The 21121-nt window shown below is 37.5% G+C and overlaps 1 protein-coding gene across 7 annotated transcripts in view; it reads left to right on the top strand.

Moving 5' to 3' along the window:
- Window positions 1–21121, top strand: part of LOC311095800 (uncharacterized protein) — a 92406-nt gene that overhangs the window by 59599 nt on the left and 11686 nt on the right. For all 7 annotated transcript variants that reach the window (XM_084134585.1, XM_084134586.1, XM_084134587.1 and 4 more), the window contains 11 exons: window positions 634–812; window positions 5157–5343; window positions 7528–7670; window positions 9585–9769; window positions 12164–12429; window positions 14538–14757; window positions 16207–16384; window positions 17716–17842; window positions 18099–18176; window positions 18260–18439; window positions 19922–20184. In XM_084134585.1, coding sequence (XP_083990711.1) covers window positions 634–812; window positions 5157–5343; window positions 7528–7670; window positions 9585–9769; window positions 12164–12429; window positions 14538–14757; window positions 16207–16384; window positions 17716–17842; window positions 18099–18176; window positions 18260–18439; window positions 19922–20184 — 2006 coding nt within the window. The remainder of the gene's footprint in view (window positions 1–633; window positions 813–5156; window positions 5344–7527; window positions 7671–9584; window positions 9770–12163; window positions 12430–14537; window positions 14758–16206; window positions 16385–17715; window positions 17843–18098; window positions 18177–18259; window positions 18440–19921; window positions 20185–21121) is intronic.

Here is a 21121-nt window from a genome sequence, read left to right on the forward strand (position 1 = left end):
AAAAATAAAATAAATTTGTATTGTAATTATAATTTATTCTAAAGCAATATTCTCAACAGTGTTCAATCAGCTTTGATATATTTAAATCTGCATATTGTCATATCTGCACCTTTAACCCTCATCCCTCCATCCTTCCCTCACGGGTCAAAATGACCCGAAGCCCTAAAATGATACTTTTTTGCTCATTAGTATGGTTGAATAAGATCATCGATGGTCAGCAGCGAAGACATTGGTTAATAAAGTGAGATTAAATACATAAAGTATATTTGTGTAATTTAATATAGTTAATTCTAAAAGTTTTCGTAAAATTCTGAGATTGCATTTCACTGTTTTTGTTCATTTTGAGGAATACTGAATGTTTTCGTACAAGTGAGACGAGTAAACGCATGATCACATTTAGTCTAGAACTAAAATAACCATCATGTTTACACACACACACACACACCACCTCCTCACAACATGAGGACAGGACAGCTGTCAGTCAACAAATTTGAAAAAGTTTGAACTGAGATATTTTGTTGTAAATTGAAAAAGTATTGCGTTACTTCACTAGTTACTTGAAAAAGTAATCTGATTAACTCAAGTTTACTTGTAATGAGTTCCACACAACACTGTTCCTGTTCCTCGCTGCAGATCTGAAGGCTCTGTATCAGGACCTGAACATCGTGGAGCCGCGGCTGCTGGCGTGTCTGGATGAACTGGGAAACTCGCAGGTCCGGGAGTTCCTCCGAAGACTCGGCGTTCACGAGCTGGAGCCTCAGCAGGTCCTGCAGAAGCACATCTACCCGGTGCTGAAGAGCAAAGCCTGGCAGGTCAGAGGAACACACACGCTTTATCCTAATGCCGAGGTCACACTGCACCATTTTCAAAGTAGTCGGGTCACCTGTGCCTGTTTAGTTCCCTCATTCACCTTGTGTGTTTATACTCCCTGTTCTGTTCAATCCCTTATCGGTTCTCGTAAATGTTAGTTGTGGTTGTGTCTGTCCTGCTTGAACTCATCAAGTAAAGTTTGTGTTCACCCTGATCTCCGTCTCGTGCCACCACAGCGTTACAGCAGGACTTTACAAAAGAAGGAACCGCTGACAACTTCTGTCTGGTCCACAAACTACGCTTCTCAACCAACGACGCTTCACTTCTAGCCAATAATTATTTTTTTATGGTGTGATACACTTTATGAAAATTAAAATTAATATTGAATTTTACATTTAATTAAATTAAAATGTAATTGAATTTAAAATTCATGCTATTTTGTCTCAATACATTAAAAATAAAACACTTAAAACTGAAATCAGTCATTTTAAAAGCCACAAGTGAACTTATGCATCAAAACATTGCTTTGTACAGTATTATTATTTTTATTACATTTAACCATCTGGTGCTATTCGGTCACTTTTGATCGAAATATAAAGGGGTTATCTGAAAAATAATAATAAAAAAAATGTATGGATTTATTAAATATTATTAGTTATTAATAGTAATTAATTGTATTGGAAAAAATTGTGGAAACAAATGGATCATAATTATTGCATAAATATTACTTTGTACCACAAAATTCCCTCAAAATACCAAATATTATTGAACAAAAATATATTATACTGAGGAAAAAAATCCCTTTGAGGTGTCTGACCACTTTTGACTGGGAAGAGTGTGAGTGTGACCCCTAAATGAGGAGCACCACAGTTATTAAATTATTAGTGTTTTTAAATAATAACTTTAAGTGAGCATTAGATGATGGCAAATACTGATTATTAACAACAACAACAACAAAAATATAATATTGGCCAATAACTAATATAGTACTGATTTATCATGCATCCGTATTGATGATGATCTTTTCTTATGACGCAGCTTGCCATCAACTAGCTAGTCTCGACTGTTTCCCGAAACCATACTGTCGCAAATTGGTCGTTCAAACACATTGGTTGATGATGTCAGCAGGTGTTGGAGTAATAACTACTGTTAATGAATCTGTTTCAGGTCTAATTAATGCGAGATGTTTTGCTATAAATGATGAACATGGCATCTGAGGACTATTTCTGCTTTATTTCCAGATTCAATCATAGACTCGTTCTTACGCACTAGAGCTCGTTCACACATGCGCACTCTTCAGAAACTACACTTTAAATCTCTCGACGAACTAAAAGACGTAAATGACATTTGTATGTATTCTTAATGAAATATACAGATTGCTCTCAGGGTTCCCACGCGTCCTGGAAAACCTGGAAAACCTGGAAAATGAAAGACTAATTTTCCAGTCCTGGAAAACACATGGAAAATGGGAAAAAAAGTAAAATGTCCTGGAAACGTTTGCGTTGTCCTGGAAAATAATTTTCCCTCCTTGTGGATGAAACGGGTTAAACATTTTACGCCTGTATGTCTGTTTTCAGCTGCCTTCAACGGGTAATATCAGAGAATGTCTAAGGGCCTGTTCACATATCGCGTCTTTTGCGCGCTCAAGTTCGTTATTTCAAATGTAGACGCGCGGTATGCGTGCTCATAATGGAAGCGACGCGCTCGTTTTTTCCAAGCGCGTCCGCGCCGCATCGAGACATCTCAACATCTCAACTTTTCAGAATGCCGCAAGCGCACCGTAGGTCACGTGACAAGAACCACGCTTAGCGACGACAGACGCTTCCGGAGCGCAACCGACCTAGCGCTTTGGAAAAATGAGAATGCGGCGCGCCTAGCGTTTTCTACGCGTTTTTAGGCGCGATATGTGAACGCCGCCTAATAGGAAGAGAATTGGCACTCTCTGGTTACTTCCGGTTTCTGGACTGGCTGCAGTAACACGTCTCTGTCCATGCGGGGGCGCTCGCAGGCGAGTGCAGAATGAATGGAGGTCTATGGCGCTATACCCCTCAAAATCCACTTTTCTCAGGATATAATTTTTTGTCTAGTAATTTGAATATTGTATTCGAAAGGAGATGCAAAGAAATTACACATTGCTGGGTGTTAGATTTTTTAGAGTCACTTATTTGCTTTAAAAAGTCTTTTAAAATGTCAATAACGTCATACACATCGTACGACCAGAGATACTGCTTTACGGCAATCCTTCAGTCACTTTGGTGTTTTCGCGCTCTGCACCTTCTTTTCTCTCGAGGCATCGACAGCACAGCTGACACAGGTAAACACACGCACTAGAAGAGTTTTTGTTTTGTTTCTGGTCCCGCTTCGGACGCCACGATGCCATCAAGCAGTATCTCTGGTTGTAATCAGTCCTTCACTGACCAATCAGCGTTCATTAGCAGAATGCTAGCGTGTTATGGGCAACAACAACTCAACCTGTAAGAAATCAAAAGGACATAAGTACTCGTTCATTCAATTTTTCGACCTATAACCCATGTTGAACTTGCAAAACCTACAATAAAATCTGAGATTTCTCAACGGCAATCGGGTGAGGGAGACAAATTTAGCCGTCTAGCCCCATAGACTCCCATTCAGTCTGCACTCGCCCGCGATTACCTCCAGTGGAATTCTAATGGAACTGCAACCAAAATCGATACAATGACTGCAGAACCGCAGAACCATACGTCATAGCAGTGTGAGGATGACAGCGCCAGCCTAACAGTCTGATGCCGGAACCGCATACCATACATAGCCACCTTGCATATACCATACCTAAACCTACCCATCTCCACCCCCTGACCCCTAAACCTACCCATCTCCACCCCCTGACCACTAAACCCACCCCTAAACCTACCCATCTCCACCCCCTGACCGCTAAACCCACCCCTAAACCTACCCATCTCCACCCCCTGACCACTAAACCCACCCCTAAACCTACCCATCTCCACCCCCTGACCACTAAACCCACCCCTAAACCTACCCATCTCCACCCCCTGACCGCTAAACCCACCCCTAAACCTACCCATCTCCACCCCCTGACCGCTAAACCCACCCCTAAACCTACCCATCTCCACCCCTTAGATGTTTTTACCCCGCCCACTTCCGGCATCAGACTGTTAGGCTGGCGCTGTCGTCCTCACACTGCTATGACGTATGGTTCTGCGGTTCTGCAGTTGGTTAATATTGATACAATGGGGCTAATAGGAAGTGCCAAAGCTCTCCGTAGACAGGCTCTGGTAATATTGGGCTGGAGCTGTCTGCTTTCATTTCTGCATGTAGCCAGCACAGCGCCCCACGTGACACAAACCTGCCAATATGTACGCATTTTGCGTAGCAAGTACGCAATTTGACATCTCAGTACGCTGGCATACATGCCAACCCTCCCGATTTTTCCGGGAGACTCCCGAATTTGCCGTACTTGTGCTGCACTTGGTTTCGCTTCTAGTCGACTGAAATCACTTGTGCAACCTGTGCGAGGGGGTTTTATAGGCTAGCCACACCCCTTTTTGGCGGGCCATGATGACACCCCCCCCCCCCCCCCCCCTCAAGGTTGGCAAGTATGTACGCTGGTAGGACTTGCCCCTCTAAACTACGGTCTTGTGAGTTCTGTGGCAAATGTGCACTGATATCAGCAAGTAAAATACCAGTGTATGAACTAAAGTAGAGAATAACTTCTGTTTTAGTAGTGTGGCATTGCAAGTAGAGGAAAGCAGGTGGCATTGTGAAAGACAACAATCTTTGCACAACTATAATACAGATATAATGGTATAGGTACAATATCACATCTGTTTCAAAATATATCTCGATATGATAATATCGGTATATCGCCCAGCTAGTTGGGATAACTTGACTCGCACTGTAGCAGCTGAAAAAGTCTTGAAAATGTCCTGGAAAAGTCCTGGAAAATCATTTCAAGAAAATTCAGTGCTCTGAATGTCAGCTTGGTTATTTTGCTCAAGATCAGGATTTATTGAGTCCACATGTCATGCAAACTAGAAACTCTTCTTCTAAGCACAGGTCGAGAGCTGTCACTCAAACACACAACTCTGCGATGCTGTTTGCGAATGTTTGTTGGAACGATGGTTTCGGGGAAACACCGACTCGTTGAACTGCTGATAACGATGAAACTTGCGACCATAGTTGGCTAACGATGTTTTTTCCTGGGGTCTGTTTCCTAAAAGCATCGTTAGCCAACTATGGTCGCAAGTTTCATGAGTTTCCAGATGTTTGAAACTGGATCAAGTGTGTGAAAATGCTTTCATCTCTTATGACTGTTTCTCATATTCTTATTTAATCCCCTTTTCTTCTAGAAAAAGCCCAAGGATGTTGTCGTCAGCTACCTGGTGTTCATCAAAATGCACTCTCAGGATCAGGACTACAGGAGCCTCGCCGCATCCATACCTGTGCTGACCAGCGAGGGCTTTCTCTTCCCTTCACAGAGCAAAATACAGTTCTCCAGCCAGTACGGCAACATCGACCTTCCCAGCATGCTCCCTGGTAAACAACTGCACCTTGGTGTGGGATTTACTTGGAAATTGCTAGTAAAATTCACAAATAATTGCAAAGAAATGGCAAGTAACACATTAAATTAAACATTTGAAATGAAATGGTGTTTTCTTGTAACACGCAATGATCTCTTATAAACTTCAGTGTTTTGTTTGCATTTTCGAAAAATATGTTTGAAAATTAAAAGTGTAGCCTCTCGGTGAATTAAGATTCAAAGGTGACGCTTTACATTGAGGTTTGATTAGTTAACTTATGAAAGCTTTTGTCCACAACGGAATAAAAAAAACTAAAAGATCCTAATTGTGACTTTTTATCTTACAATTCTGACTTTATCTCAATTCTGACTTTATCTCAATTCCAAGTTTACCTTGCAATTCTGGCTTTATTTCTTGCAATTCTGGCTTTATTTCTCGCAATTCTGGCTTTATTTCTCACAATTCTGACTTTTTTCTTGCAATTGCGAGTTTATTTCAATTCTACTTTTTTTTTCTTGCAATTTTGACTTTATTCCTCGCAATTCCAAGTTTGTACCTCGCAATTCTGAATTTATAACTCGCAATTTTGATCTTTTCTCGCAATTCTTCGCGATTACGAGTTTATAACTTGCCATTCTGATTTCGAGATATAAACTCGCAATTGTGTAATAAATATGGAAGCTTGTTTCCTCCACAGAATAAAAAATAACAAAGGTACTTGCAACTTTTTAATCTCACAATTCTGACTTTATTTATCTCAATTCCAAGTTTATCTCACAATTCTGACTTTATTTCTTGCAATTCTGACTTTATTTCTCGCAATTCTGACTTTTTTCTTGCAATTGCGAGTTTATTCCTCGCAATTCCAAGTTTGTACCTCGCAATTCTGAATTTATAACTTGCAATTGTGATCGTATCTCACAGTTCTGACTTTTTTTTCCGCAATTGTGAGTTTATCTTGCAATTCTGACTTTTTTCTTGAGATTTCAAGTTTATATCTCGCAATTCTTCGCGATTACAAGTTTATAACTTGCCATTCTGATTTCGAGATATAAACTCGCAATTGTGTAATTAATATGGAAGCTTGTTTCCGCCACAGAATAAAAAATAACAAAGGTACTTGCAACTTTTTAATCTCACAATTCTCACTTTATTTCTCGCAATTCCGAGTTTATCTCGCAATTCTGACTTTTTTCTTGCAATTTCAAGTTTATATCTCGCAAATTATGACCTTTTCTCGCAATTCTTCGCAATTATGAGTTTTTTACTTGCCATTCTGGTTTTGAGATATAAACTCAAAATTGTGAGAAAAAAAGTCAGAATTATGAGATTAAAAAATCGCAATTTCCTTTTTTATTTTTTTAATCTGGCGGAAACAAGCTTCCATATTATCTACATTAGTTAACATGAACTAACAATACAAAATACGTCTAAAGCATCTTAGTTTATGTTAATTTCAGCATTTAGTAATACATTATTCAAATCAAATAATTAATATTATAAAATGGGCCTGAGCTAACATGAACTAACAATAATCAGTTTTTACTACATAAGGATTATTAGATACTGTAACAAATGTATTGCTCATTATTAGTTAATGTAACGTTTACTAATGGAACCTTATTGTAAAGTGTTACCGTTTCAAAACCTACAGAAATATTCAGTTTGATCAAATTACTTCCGTTTTGGAATAAGCATCACAGTTTATGACTGTCCCAATTACACTGCAAAAAATGCTTTTCTTACAAATATCATTTCATAATATTTCTTAAATCAAGATGCATCTACTAAAGTAGTACAATTACATAAGATATTAAGTCTTGTTTTCTGGGGAAATAAATACAAATTAAGTGAGTTTTTATTTTAAACAAGCAAAATTATCTGCCAATGGGGTAAGAAAAATAATCTAGTTTCTGTTTGAAATCTGTTTTGAACTGATTAACATCTTATGTCATTTTACTCATCTAGTAAATGCATCTTGATGTAAGAATGTTTAGATATTTGGCCTGGAAACAAGACAAAAATACTAAGTAAGAAAAGCATTTTTTGCAGTGTAATTGATTCACCCTAGAATTGAAGCACCGAACTAAAAGTGTTTTGTATGGACTTACAAAAGCATGAGTCGTGCATGAACACGGAGCGTTATGCAGTGGATCCATCCAGTCCTTTCAGACCCAACCAGTTCTTTTCCTTTTCCCAGGTGTGGACTGGGTTCTGCTGGACGCCTGCTATCTGAAGGCCGACAGAGACGTGAGCGGATGGAGAGAGATCTTCAGTTCTCTGGGAGTGCGAGACCTTCTGATCTTCAGGAAGGAGAAGCGCACATTCACGACCTCTGAACTGGTGAGAGCGAGTGGCGTGAGTCTCGGCACACGGTCAGAACGTGTGTGTGTGACAGTGCAAAAACTGCTGTTCTTAGTATTTCTGTCTTGTTTCCAGTCCAAATATCAAACATTTCTTAAATCAAGATGCATTTATTAGATGAGTAAAATGACATAATGTTTTCTGGGGAAATAAATAAAAAATGAAGTGAGTTTTTGCTTAAAACAAGCTGAATTATCTGCCAATGGGGTCAGAAAAATAATCTTAATTCAAACAGAAACAAGATTTTTATTTTTTTACCCCATTGGCAGATAATTTTGCTTGTTTTAAGCAAAAACTCACTTCATTTTTTATTTATTTCCCCAGAAAACAAGACTTAATATCTTATGTCATATTACTCATCTGGTAAATGCATCTTGATTTAAGAAATGTTTGATATTTGGACTGGAAACAAGACAGAAATACTAAGTAAGAACAGCATTCTTTGCAGCGAGCGTGTCGACGGGAGGCAGACTAATGAAGCATGTCAGCGCTTGCTTTTGTTTTGTGCGCAACCTCGATTTCAGCCAATCACGGCGCTCCTCACCGCGAGCCGTTTAATGGAGTGAAAGTGTGAAATTGGCACTAATTGGATGTGATAAAAGGGGGAAGTCAAAGCTGAACTCTTCAACTTCCAGTGCCATTTGTGGCCTCCTGTCTTTAATAACATGTTGCACACATGCTGTTCTGTGATTGTAGGTTGTTGTTTTTTATCCTAAATGAAATGAGAACAGAGGAAAATATCAGACATGGGTGATTATGAAACACAGCTAACATATGGCATTAACTGTGCCTGACCTCATCATATAAACGAGCATTCAGTGATGTTCATCCAGTAACACTACTGATGGATTTAGCATGTAATTCATTCCAATAAATAACTTTTCGACCAGTTCATTAAAGCAGCCGACTCATTACTTTATAGAGCACATTCAAAACAACTCATGGATGACCAAGGCATAAATACACAGAAAACATCACAAACTCACAATATAACAATATTTAGAACCGCATATAGTCATGAGTTAAAAGCCGATGAGAATACATGTATTGTTGAGCGTGAACCAGCAATGAAAATGAAATTGAAACGCGTCTTATTTATGTATTTTGTTCACTGCAAAAAAAATGCTTTTCTTACTTAGTATATTTGTCTTGTTTCCAGTCCAGATAGCTAAACATTCTTAAATCAAGAAGTATTTACTAGATAAGTAAAATGATATAAGAAATTATATCTTATTTTCTAAAAATAAAATAAAAATTTAAATTAAGCGAGTTTTCAAGCTGAATTATTTGCCAATGTGGTCAGAAATATAATCTTAATTCAAATGGAAAACAAGATTATTTTTCTTACCCTGTTGGCAGATAATTTAGCTTGTTTTAAACAAAAACTCACTTAATTTCGATTTTTTTTTTTATTATCAGAAAACAAGATTTTCTTGTTTCAGCCATAGAATAAAACATTTTAAAAGATAATTGCAACTTTTTTTCTCAGAATTTCGAGTTTACATCTAGCAATTCTAATTTATAACACACAATTGCAACTTTATATCTTGCAATTCTGACTTTATAACTCGCAATTGTGGCTTTATATAGATAAACTCGGAATTGCGAGAAATAATTACGAGATAAAAAGTCGCAATGACCATTTTTATTTTTCATTCTGTGGCGGAAACAAGCTTCCATACATTTCTTATATCATTTTACTTATCTAGTAAATACTTCTTGATTTAAGAATTTTCAGAAACTTGGACTGGAAACAAGACAAAAATACTAAGTATTTTTTTGCAGTGTAGTTCATTGATATTGCATTCTGAGCTCATCTTCATAAGCCTCATAAGAGTACAGTAGTGTTTCAGTGCACTCTGCATGATCCTGATAACCTGACGTCTCCTCCAGGCGTCGAGCCCGTGGGCAGTGGAGAGCGAGCTGTGGCCGAAGCCTTCGGACGGGCTTTACGTCATCGAGGACCATCACTGCGCTGAGTTTCACACGCTGGCCACCGTCGAGCATCTGCAGGCGAACACTAAACTACAGCAGAGACAAGCTCTCATCAGCCTGATGGACAAGCACTGGGACGCTGGGTAAAGAAACACTGCAGAAGATGTGCAAATTATAATTATATATTTACATTTATGCATTTGACAGATGCTTTTATCCAAAGCGACTTACATTGCATTTCAAGCTACACATTTACATTCTTATCAGTTCTTGCTTTCCCTGGGAATCGAACCCATGACCTTGGCGTTGCAAGCCTATATAATATAAATCAGGCTATGCATTGACGTCACTTTCCCGCGGGAACACACTCCTCGCACTGAGTGACTGGGTTTAACAGGGGAAACTGGGAAAACACGAGTAAAACAAACGAGTGTCAGTTTAAACTAAAGGTTGGACTCGATATAGTGTTCCTTACAACTCACCAAAGATCCAGTGATCGTGGATATTGACATGCAGCAGGAATCATGTTTCCTCACATTTATATGAGCCTGATTTCCATGCCGGGGAAAAACATAACTTTGCTTGTGAACGCTTTATATAAACACAATATAAGTCTAAATCCATGTGATCACTCATATCACTGTTAGATATATCATCATATCGTCCAGCCCTAAAACTTGTGTAGTTTTTTGTCAGTGTTTATTAAAAAACATCCAATTATGCAGAAAATATGCTGGTAAATATTTAATTGATGAGTTGTCAATACAATATATAACTATACAATATATAGGGTGTGATTTTACCCCTAAATTCAGCATATCGACACACAATAACTGCAAATCCAGCTTTCTCTGCCTGGATCCAGTTGCTTCTGCAGCTTTCAGCAGTCTGTAAAAATATACCTCAGATTTCTTGTCAAATCTATTTATACAGTCAATCTCAAAGCTCTTTCCTGTTTTATGTGTGTTTTATGTGTGTTTTTTGGGGCTGAAAACAAATGCTGTTTGTTTGTGCATGTTTAGATTGGCATTACTTTGCCACAATGAACTTCTTTAGCTCATCATTTTCAATTCAACGACTATTTGCTTTGCCGTGGCTTTGTTTGGACTCTCAGCGGCCGCTGGTGAATAGCATTGCAGGAAATGCTGGCATTACAATGCGTTCGTGTAGATTTTGCTTTGCACTATGGCTGGAAAAGCGAACTAAACTTAAACTCACCCAGAAAGCGAGCAAGTAATGCGTTGATCCCTCATGATTCACACTCCACTTATGCTCAACCTGCTCTCGAACAGCTCTTTAGTCCAGATTAGTCAAACCCTACGGTCGCACTATTAGTCTGGCGTGCAATTCATCATCTGCATTTGATCATTTTTGATTTCATAAGCTTTAAAGGGGAGAACATATTGTGCGTGCTGTCTGGCATATGTGTGTGTGTGCTTGAAGGACTGGTCTGTTTAGTTGATGGACTGTGTCTGATGACCATAAAACCACGTCAGATCCTAATCAGGAATCAGTCTATTCCTCGTCGCTCGGTTTTATAAAGCTCTCAAAGGAATGTACAGTCAAACCAAACATTATTCAGACACCAGATGTAATTTTTATATTGTTTCACTAGTGTGTTCAGGACACTATAGTTAATGTATGTAAGTGAGGAGAGCAAAATAAAGTAAACTGTGACATATTACACCCAACAATTCTTCATACAGTGTAAAATATATTCAAATTTGGGACCAGAAATGATTCGGACACTTTGACCTGATCATGTTTTGCTGAAGTGTTTCTTCTTTAATTGCTAATGCTCTTTTTACACACAGACTGAACAAAATGAAGCATTGCTTGGTGATTGGTTGAGCTAAACTGGTATTATCTAATTGTGTAGTTAAATTTAACAGCTGACAGATATTCAACATAATTCATGTGTGAGACAGTCTAACAGAAGGACGGACAAAACCAGTCAAATATCAGCTGAGTTCTGCTCATATTTTATTACCATTTTCTAAACTATAGCGAATAAACTGTGATAATGTGAGACATGTTGAAGCTGTCTGAATAAACTTTGGTCTGACTGTACTGCACAGTTCTTCAGATGCACAGATGAAATGCCATGTATTTTAATGCATCTGCAGCGTGAGACTCCTCGTACTGTCCTCTGTCAGCTGACCTCGCATGAACCGTCACCTGGTTTTATGCTCCATTTCCATTCATAAGCCAAAACACATCCACCCGCTCGGCCAGATCCACAGCAAACATAGTGCTGCTTTTACTCATTTTTCAGACTGAAATAGTACATTTTTGATTAATCACCTGAGATTATAAAGGCTTTTTATAAATATTATAAATAACTTTTCATTGTCTGACGAGGAGCCTGCGTGCTCGAAACTTAACTTGTGTGTGTTTATTATTTTTACATATTTCGTAGCCTTGGTTGTTTCTTTTGTCGAGTCTGCCGGCGATGTCCGTGCTTTGGTCTTTTGTTGCTCATTCATGTAAAGTCAGTGCCTGTGTTTTGACATGAAACCCTGTCCTGTGTGTTGTAGAGAGAGGTACTCCCAGTACCTCAGGTCGCAGGTCTCGGACAGCCAGGGACGGCCCGTGCGGGAGGCCAGATCCTCCTTCCATCATCTCCTCACGCAGCTCTGCTGGGTCCCAGCGCGCAGGCCACCGTGGGACGAGAGCCGGCCCGTAGCGTTCCTGCAGCCCAAATCTGTCTACATCTTCTCTACGCAAGTGCACCAGCTCCTCGGCTCACACGTCGATTATACGCACAGCGTACAGACGCCCAGCGAATTCACCAGAGCAATAGGTAACGCTAACGCTAAGCACTTCAGGCAACTGTTGTATTAAATCGTGCTTTAGTAAAGAAAGAAAAAGAAAAGAAAGAAGGAAAGAAAGAAAGAAGGAAGGAAAGAAGGAAAGAAAGAAGGAAGGAAAGAAGGAAAAAAGAAGGAAGGAAGGAAAAAGAAAGAAGGAAGGAAAGAAAGAAAGAAAGAAAGAAGGAAAGAAAGAAAGAAGGAAGGAAAGAAGGAAAGAAGGAAGGAAAGAAAGAAGGAAGGAAAGAAAGAAAGAAAGAAGGAAGGAAGGAAAGAAGGAAAAAAGAAGGAAGGAAAGAAGGAAAAAAGAAGGAAGGAAGGAAAGAAAGAAAGAAGGAAGGAAAGAAAGAAAGAAAGAAGGAAGGAAAGAAGGAAAGAAAGAAGGAAGGAAAGAAAGAAAGAAAGAAAGAAAGAAGGAAGGAAAGAAGGAAAGAAAGAAAGAAGGAAGGAAGGAAAGAAAGAAAGAAAGAAAGAAAGAAGGAAAGAAAGAAAGAAAGAAAGAAAGAAAGAAGGAAAGAAAGAAAGAAAAAGAAAGAAAGAAAGAAGGAAAGAAAGAAAGAAAGAAAGAAAGAAAGAAAGAAAGAAGGAAGGAAAGAAGGAAGGAAAGAAAGAAAGAAAGAAAGAAAGAAAGAAAGAAGGAAGGAAAGAAGGAAAGAAAGAAAGAAAGAAAGAAAGAAAGAAGGAAGGAAAGAAAGAAAGAAAGAAAGAAAGAAAGAAAGAAAGAAGGAAAGAAAGAAAGAAAGAAAGAAGGAAAGAAAGAAAGAAAGAAAGAAGGAAGGAAGGAAAGAAGGAAAAAAGAAGGAAAGAAAGAAAGAAGGAAGGAAAGAAGGAAAGAAAGAAGGAAGGAAAGAAAGAAAGAAGGAAGGAAAGAAAGAAAGAAAGAAAGAAGGAAAGAAAGAAAGAAGGAAAGAAAGAAAGAAAGAAAGAAGGAAGGAAAGAAAGAAGGAAGGAAAGAAAGAAAGAAAGAAAGAAAGAAGGAAAGAAAGAAAGAAAGAAGGAAGGAAGGAAAGAAAGAAAGAAGGAAGGAAAGAAGGAAAGAAAGAAAGAAAGAAAGAAAAAGAAAAGAAAGAAAGAAGGAAGGAAAGAAGGAAAAAAGAAGGAAGGAAGGAAAGAAAGAAAGAAAGAAGGAAAGAAAGAAAGAAAGAAGGAAAGAAAGAAAGAAAGAAAGAAGGAAAGAAAGAAGGAAGGAAGGAAAGAAAGAAAGAAAGAAGGAAGGAAAGAAGGAAAGAAAGAAAGAAGGAAGGAAGGAAAGAAAGAAAGAAGGAAGGAAAGAAGGAAAGAAAGAAAGAAAGAAGGAAAGAAAGAAGGAAGGAAAGAAAGAAGGAAAGAAAGAAAGAAAGAAGGAAAGAAAGAAGGAAGGAAAGAAAGAAAGAAAGAAGGAAAGAAAGAAGAAAAGAAAGAAAGAAGAAAAGAAAGAAGGAAAGCTAAAGGCAGTCTTCAATTGTTTGTTTGGAACTTACACAATTTTTCTAAACGTTGGGGTCTGATAAGGTATTTTTTACATATAAAGAAATGAATACTTTGATTTAGCGAGGACGCATTAAATTGATAAAGTAAAGTGAACTAAAGATATTTAAAATGTTTCCTATTTCAAATAAATCCTAAATAAATAAAATCCTATTTCAAATAAATGCTGTTCTTTTGAACTTTCTATTCATCAAAAAGAATCCTGAAAAATAAAATGTATCACGGGTTTCAAACTAGGGCTGTGAAACGATTGATCGCGATCCAAAATAAAAGTTTGTTTACATAATAGATGTGTGTGTACTGTGTATAATTAATTTGTATATATAAATACACATGCATGTATATTTCAGAAATATTTGCATGTATATACTGTATACATGTTTCTATATAATCTGACAAATCTTTTATATATAAATAACACATTTTTCTTAAATATATACAACATGCATGTGTGTGTATTTATATATACAAAATAATTATACACAGTACACACACATATACTATGTAAACACAAACTTTTATTTTGGATTTTGCGATTCGTTTCACAGCCCTGTTTTCAACATTGATAATAATCAGAAATGTTTCAGTGCCAAACCTTTGAACGGTGCATATTATCGTATAATTGTGCGTGCAGGAATGAGACACAGTGTGCATGTGGAGGACATGATTGGCTATCTGAAGCGCTGGTGCACGAAGGCCTCGGAGGATCCGTGTGAAGAGCCTAAAGGAGCAGACTTCACCTCGACTGTGGAGCACATCCATGCGGTGTACCAGTACCTGTACGCCCAGTGCACCAGTGTGCAGATCAGAGACCTGTTCCAGCACTCGCCCGCTGTCTTCATCGAGTACGACAGGTCAGATGAACAGATATCAACCATACATGTTCAGGTCATGACATATAAGAGGTCTTTGAACTATTAAAACATCCTGCAAGTTTCATATCTTAAAACAACATCCTCATTATAAACAAAGCATTTATTTAATCAAGCTTCAAAAACAGCTCGTTTTGATATTGAGTGATCTGTGACATCACACGGGCAAATTCATTTACATATGCCCGCCTCTAGAGCCACACATCAACCAGTAGTTATACATATCGCACCATAGGCACCGCCCACTGCAATAATAGGCTCCGCCCACTGGCGCTCAATCGCTTAGCGGCTGACATTAGCCTACACTGGATGTGAGTGTTGCGTCAAAATATGCACAATATATCAAAATTATCGAAATATCGCATATGTATATATCGTGATATGTATATCGCAACGGCTTGCAATAACTGGAGTCATGAACAAAAGACAGAGAGAAAATCCCTCACTGCTCTCGGCTGAATAACTTTAGTAGCTTTAATAAGAATCAGGATATATTTAATTCATACAGTGAAAACTAAGCAGTGTTTATTTTTACATTTGATTATTCAGTTTCTGTTGTTAATTACCCTAATGTAGGATAACCTGAACCCCGAGGTTTACACTGATGTTACAATAACACTTCTGATATACAGTAAAACACTGATGTTCACTGGCAGAAGTTCAGGGATGTTTTCTAGTCACAAAAAGAATGTGAAACACGTATGCAGGTTATATCATTTTGAATATATTTTAAAGATAATTCAAATTTATTTTAGACACTTTAAGCATTATCATATCGCATATCGAACATCGCATTATTTAATATCGCATTTTTCTTCAGTATCGTGCAGCTCTACATCAAAAGCAAACAGAAGCCATTATAATGACTGACGCTGTCTACACTGATACAGTAAACAGACGTGTGTTCAGTTTCTGACGGACTTGAAGAAGATCCCAGCGTCAGAAACTAGTGGATGGTTTATTTTAAAGGCGTCCCGGATCAAGTCAGAGGAGTGTGTGTGTGTTCGGAGCGTGTGACTGCAGATTGGTTTGTAAATGAGGCTCAGTGTAATGGAGAGTTCACACAGAAGCCTCTGCTGACAGATGAAGCAGCGACTGTAAAGTAAAGGATCTCATAACGCTCAGTCTGTGAATGACGGTTTTATAAGGATAACGTTTTAAACACTTACTCGTGTGCAATAGCGAGTGGCAATATAAAGTGTTTCCTATGCAATGACGTTAGCCAATCATAACAGTGGGCGTTAACTGACCAGCCTTAAAGGAGCCGCACTCTAAAACCTGATCATTTCAGGCAGAGGCTCAGAATTAAGCTTGAAAATAATAATTTTTCTGCATATATTTTTGTTTTGTTTTTGTGCAAAAATCTTCAGTACCTTATAAGTGAACCTCAAGGAACATATTAAAATAATTTTAAAAATCTATGTCATACAGGAAGGATGAGTGGTGCTCTGGGCACTTCTATCATCTTAAAGAGGTTTGCTGGTGGGATCCGACGGGAATGTTCCAGAGATACAAGGAGTTGATCCGACGGTCCGACAGTGGGATTCAGGAGCCCAGAGTCTTGGCACCATTTTATAATAGTTTGCAGGACATGAAGAGCATGTTCAAGGTTTGTTTAGGGGTGAAATTACGGCCGATATTGATAAGCCGGAAATGATTGTCATGTTCTGGCTAAGAAATAGCCAATATTAAAATGTAATTCTATTTTGTCTAAATAAATGTAAAATTAAACGCCTAAAAGCTAAAATTGTGAATGTAGACATCACAACATTGAAGTGTAAAGTATGAAGATTATTTATTTATTTATTTATTTATTTTTTGCGCAAACTGTTATTAATGTATTAATGTTTTTAGAGATTAACTTTAAGTGAGTATTAGATTATATACATAGAGGAAATGAGCATGTACAAGAAGATTTCCAATATTGATACAGATAAATAAATTTAAAAAAAATCTATAATATATGCAAATGTGGAAAATATTTACATAGTTGTGTAATCCAGTTGTAAAAACGGAATTTACTGTGTAATGTGGCAATTTTGGATGAATCACTTTAATGTGATACACACAGAAACTCAAAAGTCTTGTCAAAATAAAAGTTCAGTTTAACTTGAATAAATTATGACAGACGTATATTACTATTATACAGCAGAATGTAATAATGACAATAATAATAAAGTTCATTAAAACATTATTTTTAAGTAATGTGACAATTTTTCATGGATGTTTTAATTATACAGTGAACTTTTTGTTTTGTTTGGCAAAAAATTAAAGAAATTAATGTACATTTTTAAAATATAAATTTAGTTGATAATGTCTTATGCATTGCTTTAAAAACAGAATTTGGGGGAAAAAAATAAAACACATTTCATGGGACAATATTAATGTTAATTTTAATAAATTATTAAATTGTAAACTTTTTTAAGTCAATTCACTAGACATCCTTTATTAAAATGTAATTAAATCACTAAAATTGAATCAAAATTTAAACATGAAATTTTGGGGGAAAATAAAACATTTCATAAGGCCCTTTTCATATTTTTTAACTTTAATAAATTTAAATAAATTGTAAACTTTTTGAAGTCAATTCACTAGACATCCTTTATTAAAATATAATTAAATAATTAAATTGAAATCAAATTTAAACAAGAAATTTTGGAAAAAATAAAACATAGGGCCCCAGTATGATTTCAATTTTAATCAATTATTAAATTTTAGAAATTCAATTGATTTAGACATCCATCATTTTGTAATATTAAAATAAAAAATTAAAATAGAATCCAGAAAAATGTAAACAAAACAAGGAATTTGGAACACAATAAAAAGGGCCGACTGATACATCGCCTGATAATTTAAATGGGACTGATTCAGGTACAGGATCATTTTATATGTCTGATACTGAAATAAACGTGTTGTAAGAAGCGTTGATTGTCATTGCAGTCTCTGAAAGTGGAGCAGAATCCCTCGATTTTGCAGTACGTGTCCCTGCTGGAGGCCGTCTGCGAGTCTTCTCCTCTCGCCACAGGAGACGTGGTCCAAGACGTGTCCGTCATCTTCGCCAAACTGGGTGCGAATCAAATCATATTCTGCATAATCATCCATTAAACTGGCATTTGGACATTTCTGTTGTCTCTCTCTCTCTCTCTCTCTCTCTCTCTCTCTCTCTTAGCCTTTTCTGTTCTGATTTTTCTGAAAACATTTACATTTTTCTGTTCTGAAAACAGTGTTAATTGACTGGACAATGTTTTAAAATTTGTAATAAAAGGATTTTGAAATTCAAAAAAAATTCTCTCTCTCTCTCTCTCTCTCTCTCTCTCTAAAAGCTGATAAATGTAAAGTCCATGGTCACGGAGAGGATCAGGACCCTCAGCTGAACTCCACGTACTGCCACCATCTGAAGGGTGAGATCCTAAACCTGGTGTGTTTATTGAGCTGCTGAGATCCTGCTCTGCTCTCGTCTTAATCAGTTTTATGGTCTTAACAGAAATGGTGTCCCATAAGCGAGTTTTCCCCACCAAGACTAGCGGATGGGTCACGTTAGCTCGGAAGCCCATGATCGCAGACAGCGCAAACTTGGAGAAGATCTTCAAATCGCACAGTCAGGTGTGTTTGCTCAACCTGCCGTCTGCAGCCAGGAGAGCCGCCAGCAGATCCAGGCATGATGGTAGGGGGAAACACGCCTTTCTTTAGCATGCATGTTTTACTAAATTATATTTATATAATCCATTTATTCACTTTCTGAGCATAGACCTGAAAATTAAATTTCCAACTTGAACTGTGGTAAATCTTGAATGCTTTAGAGCAACAGACTGAAGTTTGGTCTCTTTTCAAAGACGACACTTGGCAGATTATTGCTGAAGTGAGAAAAGTTTAAAAAAGTGAACTTAAAAAAAGTTACAGAATTTTACGTTTATTGTTATGAAAAATGCACAAAAATACTATTTTTCAGCTTTTTCAAACTGAAAGAACCAGTGCGAAATTACCCATTGAGCTCCTCCGTGTTTAATGCCGTGTTTAAAGTGATGATGGAAACTAGGGCTTTAAAATGGACGTTTCATCATGAACTTTTGCTGATCCCTCAAAAAATGTGTTTAGATTCAGGGGTGTGCGATCGATATATCCATATTACGATGTTTAATGCCTTTTTTACACAACCAGTTAGACTTTTAAGGCGAGACGCTGCTGTCAAAACCAGTGTTTTTTCACATACTGCTCAATTTTGAGCTGTTTTGCTTCCATAACCTTTCTTTTATTGCACTTTATCTGTTAGTGTCTGTAGATTTTAGTCTTTAAAGACGGTGAGTTTCATTTAGAAATCTCCAATCCGGCAGCTTTACACACACCAAACTTTATACTGCCGTTCAAAAGTTTGGGATCGGTACGATTTTTATTGTTTTTAAGAGAATTCTCTTATTTTCACCAAGTCTGCATTTATTTGATTAAAAATGCAAAAAAACATGCAAAACAAAAATATTAGTACAATATAAACAGCTGTTTTTTTTAAATATAATTTAAAATGTACTTTTTTTTACTGTAATCAAAGCTGAATTTTCAGCATCATTACTCCAGTCTTCAGTGTCACATGATCCTTCAGAAATCAGTCTAATATGCGGATTTGCTGCTCGAGAAATATTTATTATTATTATCAATGAACTACAACCATTTAGTTTTATCCCTTATTTAAAAGTTTTTTTCCTTAAAATCTCTTGAATGTAACTCGACACCCTTGCCTCATTTAGTATGCGCGGTTCTATGAATATGCAAATGAGCCCCGCCTCCACTCACTCACTCAGCTCAGAGATCCACTGGTTGACGATCACACGTTGATCTGATTGGTTACAAGGTAGTTTGTGATGTCAGAAACACCAGCGATTTCAAAGCGTGTTTTTGAGACTGTCTTTGGTTCACTGCAGTTTTAAGGAGAAAATACTCAGCAATGGTGTCGACTTATGAATTTACACATGGTTTGTCTTAAAGCATATTAAAAACACCACATAGACACATAAACAACATTAAAAACTGGATTATCACCACAGGGGGACTTTAAGTTCGAATGCATTTTCACGTCTGTGCTCAAAAACAGGTTTTAACTGTGTAATGAATGGCCTGGATTGTGAAGGCGGTTCCCTGGTCCTCTTGTCCTCAGGAAAGCCGGAGAAGGAGTTGTTCAGCGAGCGCGATCGGGAGTTATTCCTGCAGATCTGCGGTGTGGAGAAGCTCTCTCGCTGCGTGACCACCGAGGCTCAGACCGAGCTTTACCGGCCGTGTCCCGCACTACAGGCGCTGGTTCGACAGCTCGTCCCGTACATCCAGAGGTTCATCTTCCACCATGCTGATTTTGAAGACATGTACAATGAGCTGAAGGATTGTGGGATTGCCAAACGCATCAGCTCGCTGAGTTTCGGACAGGTGCGGTTTACTCAAATCACTTGCTGGATTATATTCTTTCTTTTTTTAAATATTTAGTCGACTAGTAGTCGTTCATTTAAGCCATTAGTCGGCTAATCGCACGTTTATTTTAAGTAAGGGATAATGTACGTTCAGCCGGTTGTTATCTCAGAATAAACCCGATCAGGTGATCAGGATCAGGTCTCCATCAGCCTGAAGGGGTTTATTCTGAGATAACAACCGGCCGGATGTACATTATCCCGCTTATAACACGGCTTCTTGCCACATAAGTAAATATTTAAGGTACGTTTACAACGATAGGCTTAAAACGGAGAAGTTTTCCGCGTACAGACGACACCATTGTCAAAACGATCCCCATTCACACGGATCCGTGAAAACGACTAAAAATGTTGTATTCTGCTGCCAGGCCATTAGATGGCGATGAAACACTATAGACTGAACACGTAATACGCATGTGCATGACGTCATCGTTTTCAAAAATTCGTGTTTTTGTTGTTTACATGGAGACCGTTTTCAAAAACTTGCACTTTGAAACACGTTTTCAAATCTTTGCGTTTTCAGGCGCCCAAAACGCCGTTGTCGTGTAAAAAAAACGGTCAAAGCGCGTAAAAAGTTTTACATTTTTAGTTGAAAATGGACACCTTAGACACCAAATATTGATCTGAGATTAAATATTTTTCTTTCTAGAGCTGCCCTCGAATAAAGATTTTTCTAGTCGACTAGTAGTCGTTCATTTAAGCCATTAGTTGACTAACCGCGCGTTTATATTTATAAGCCATAAATCATAATAATGCGCCTTTAATTGCCTGTATAAAATACGTATAGCCTAATCAGCGCTCAGATTCGAACATAAAGCTGCAACACCTAATGATTATAAATGTGTCGTGAAAAAAACAGATTGAGACTCTCTAAACATTTTAATAATTTATTGATAATG

The sequence above is a fragment of the Abramis brama genome (assembly GCF_963993115.1).
Source record: "Abramis brama genome assembly, chromosome: 14".
NCBI classification, from domain to species: Eukaryota; Metazoa; Chordata; class Actinopteri; order Cypriniformes; family Leuciscidae; genus Abramis; species Abramis brama.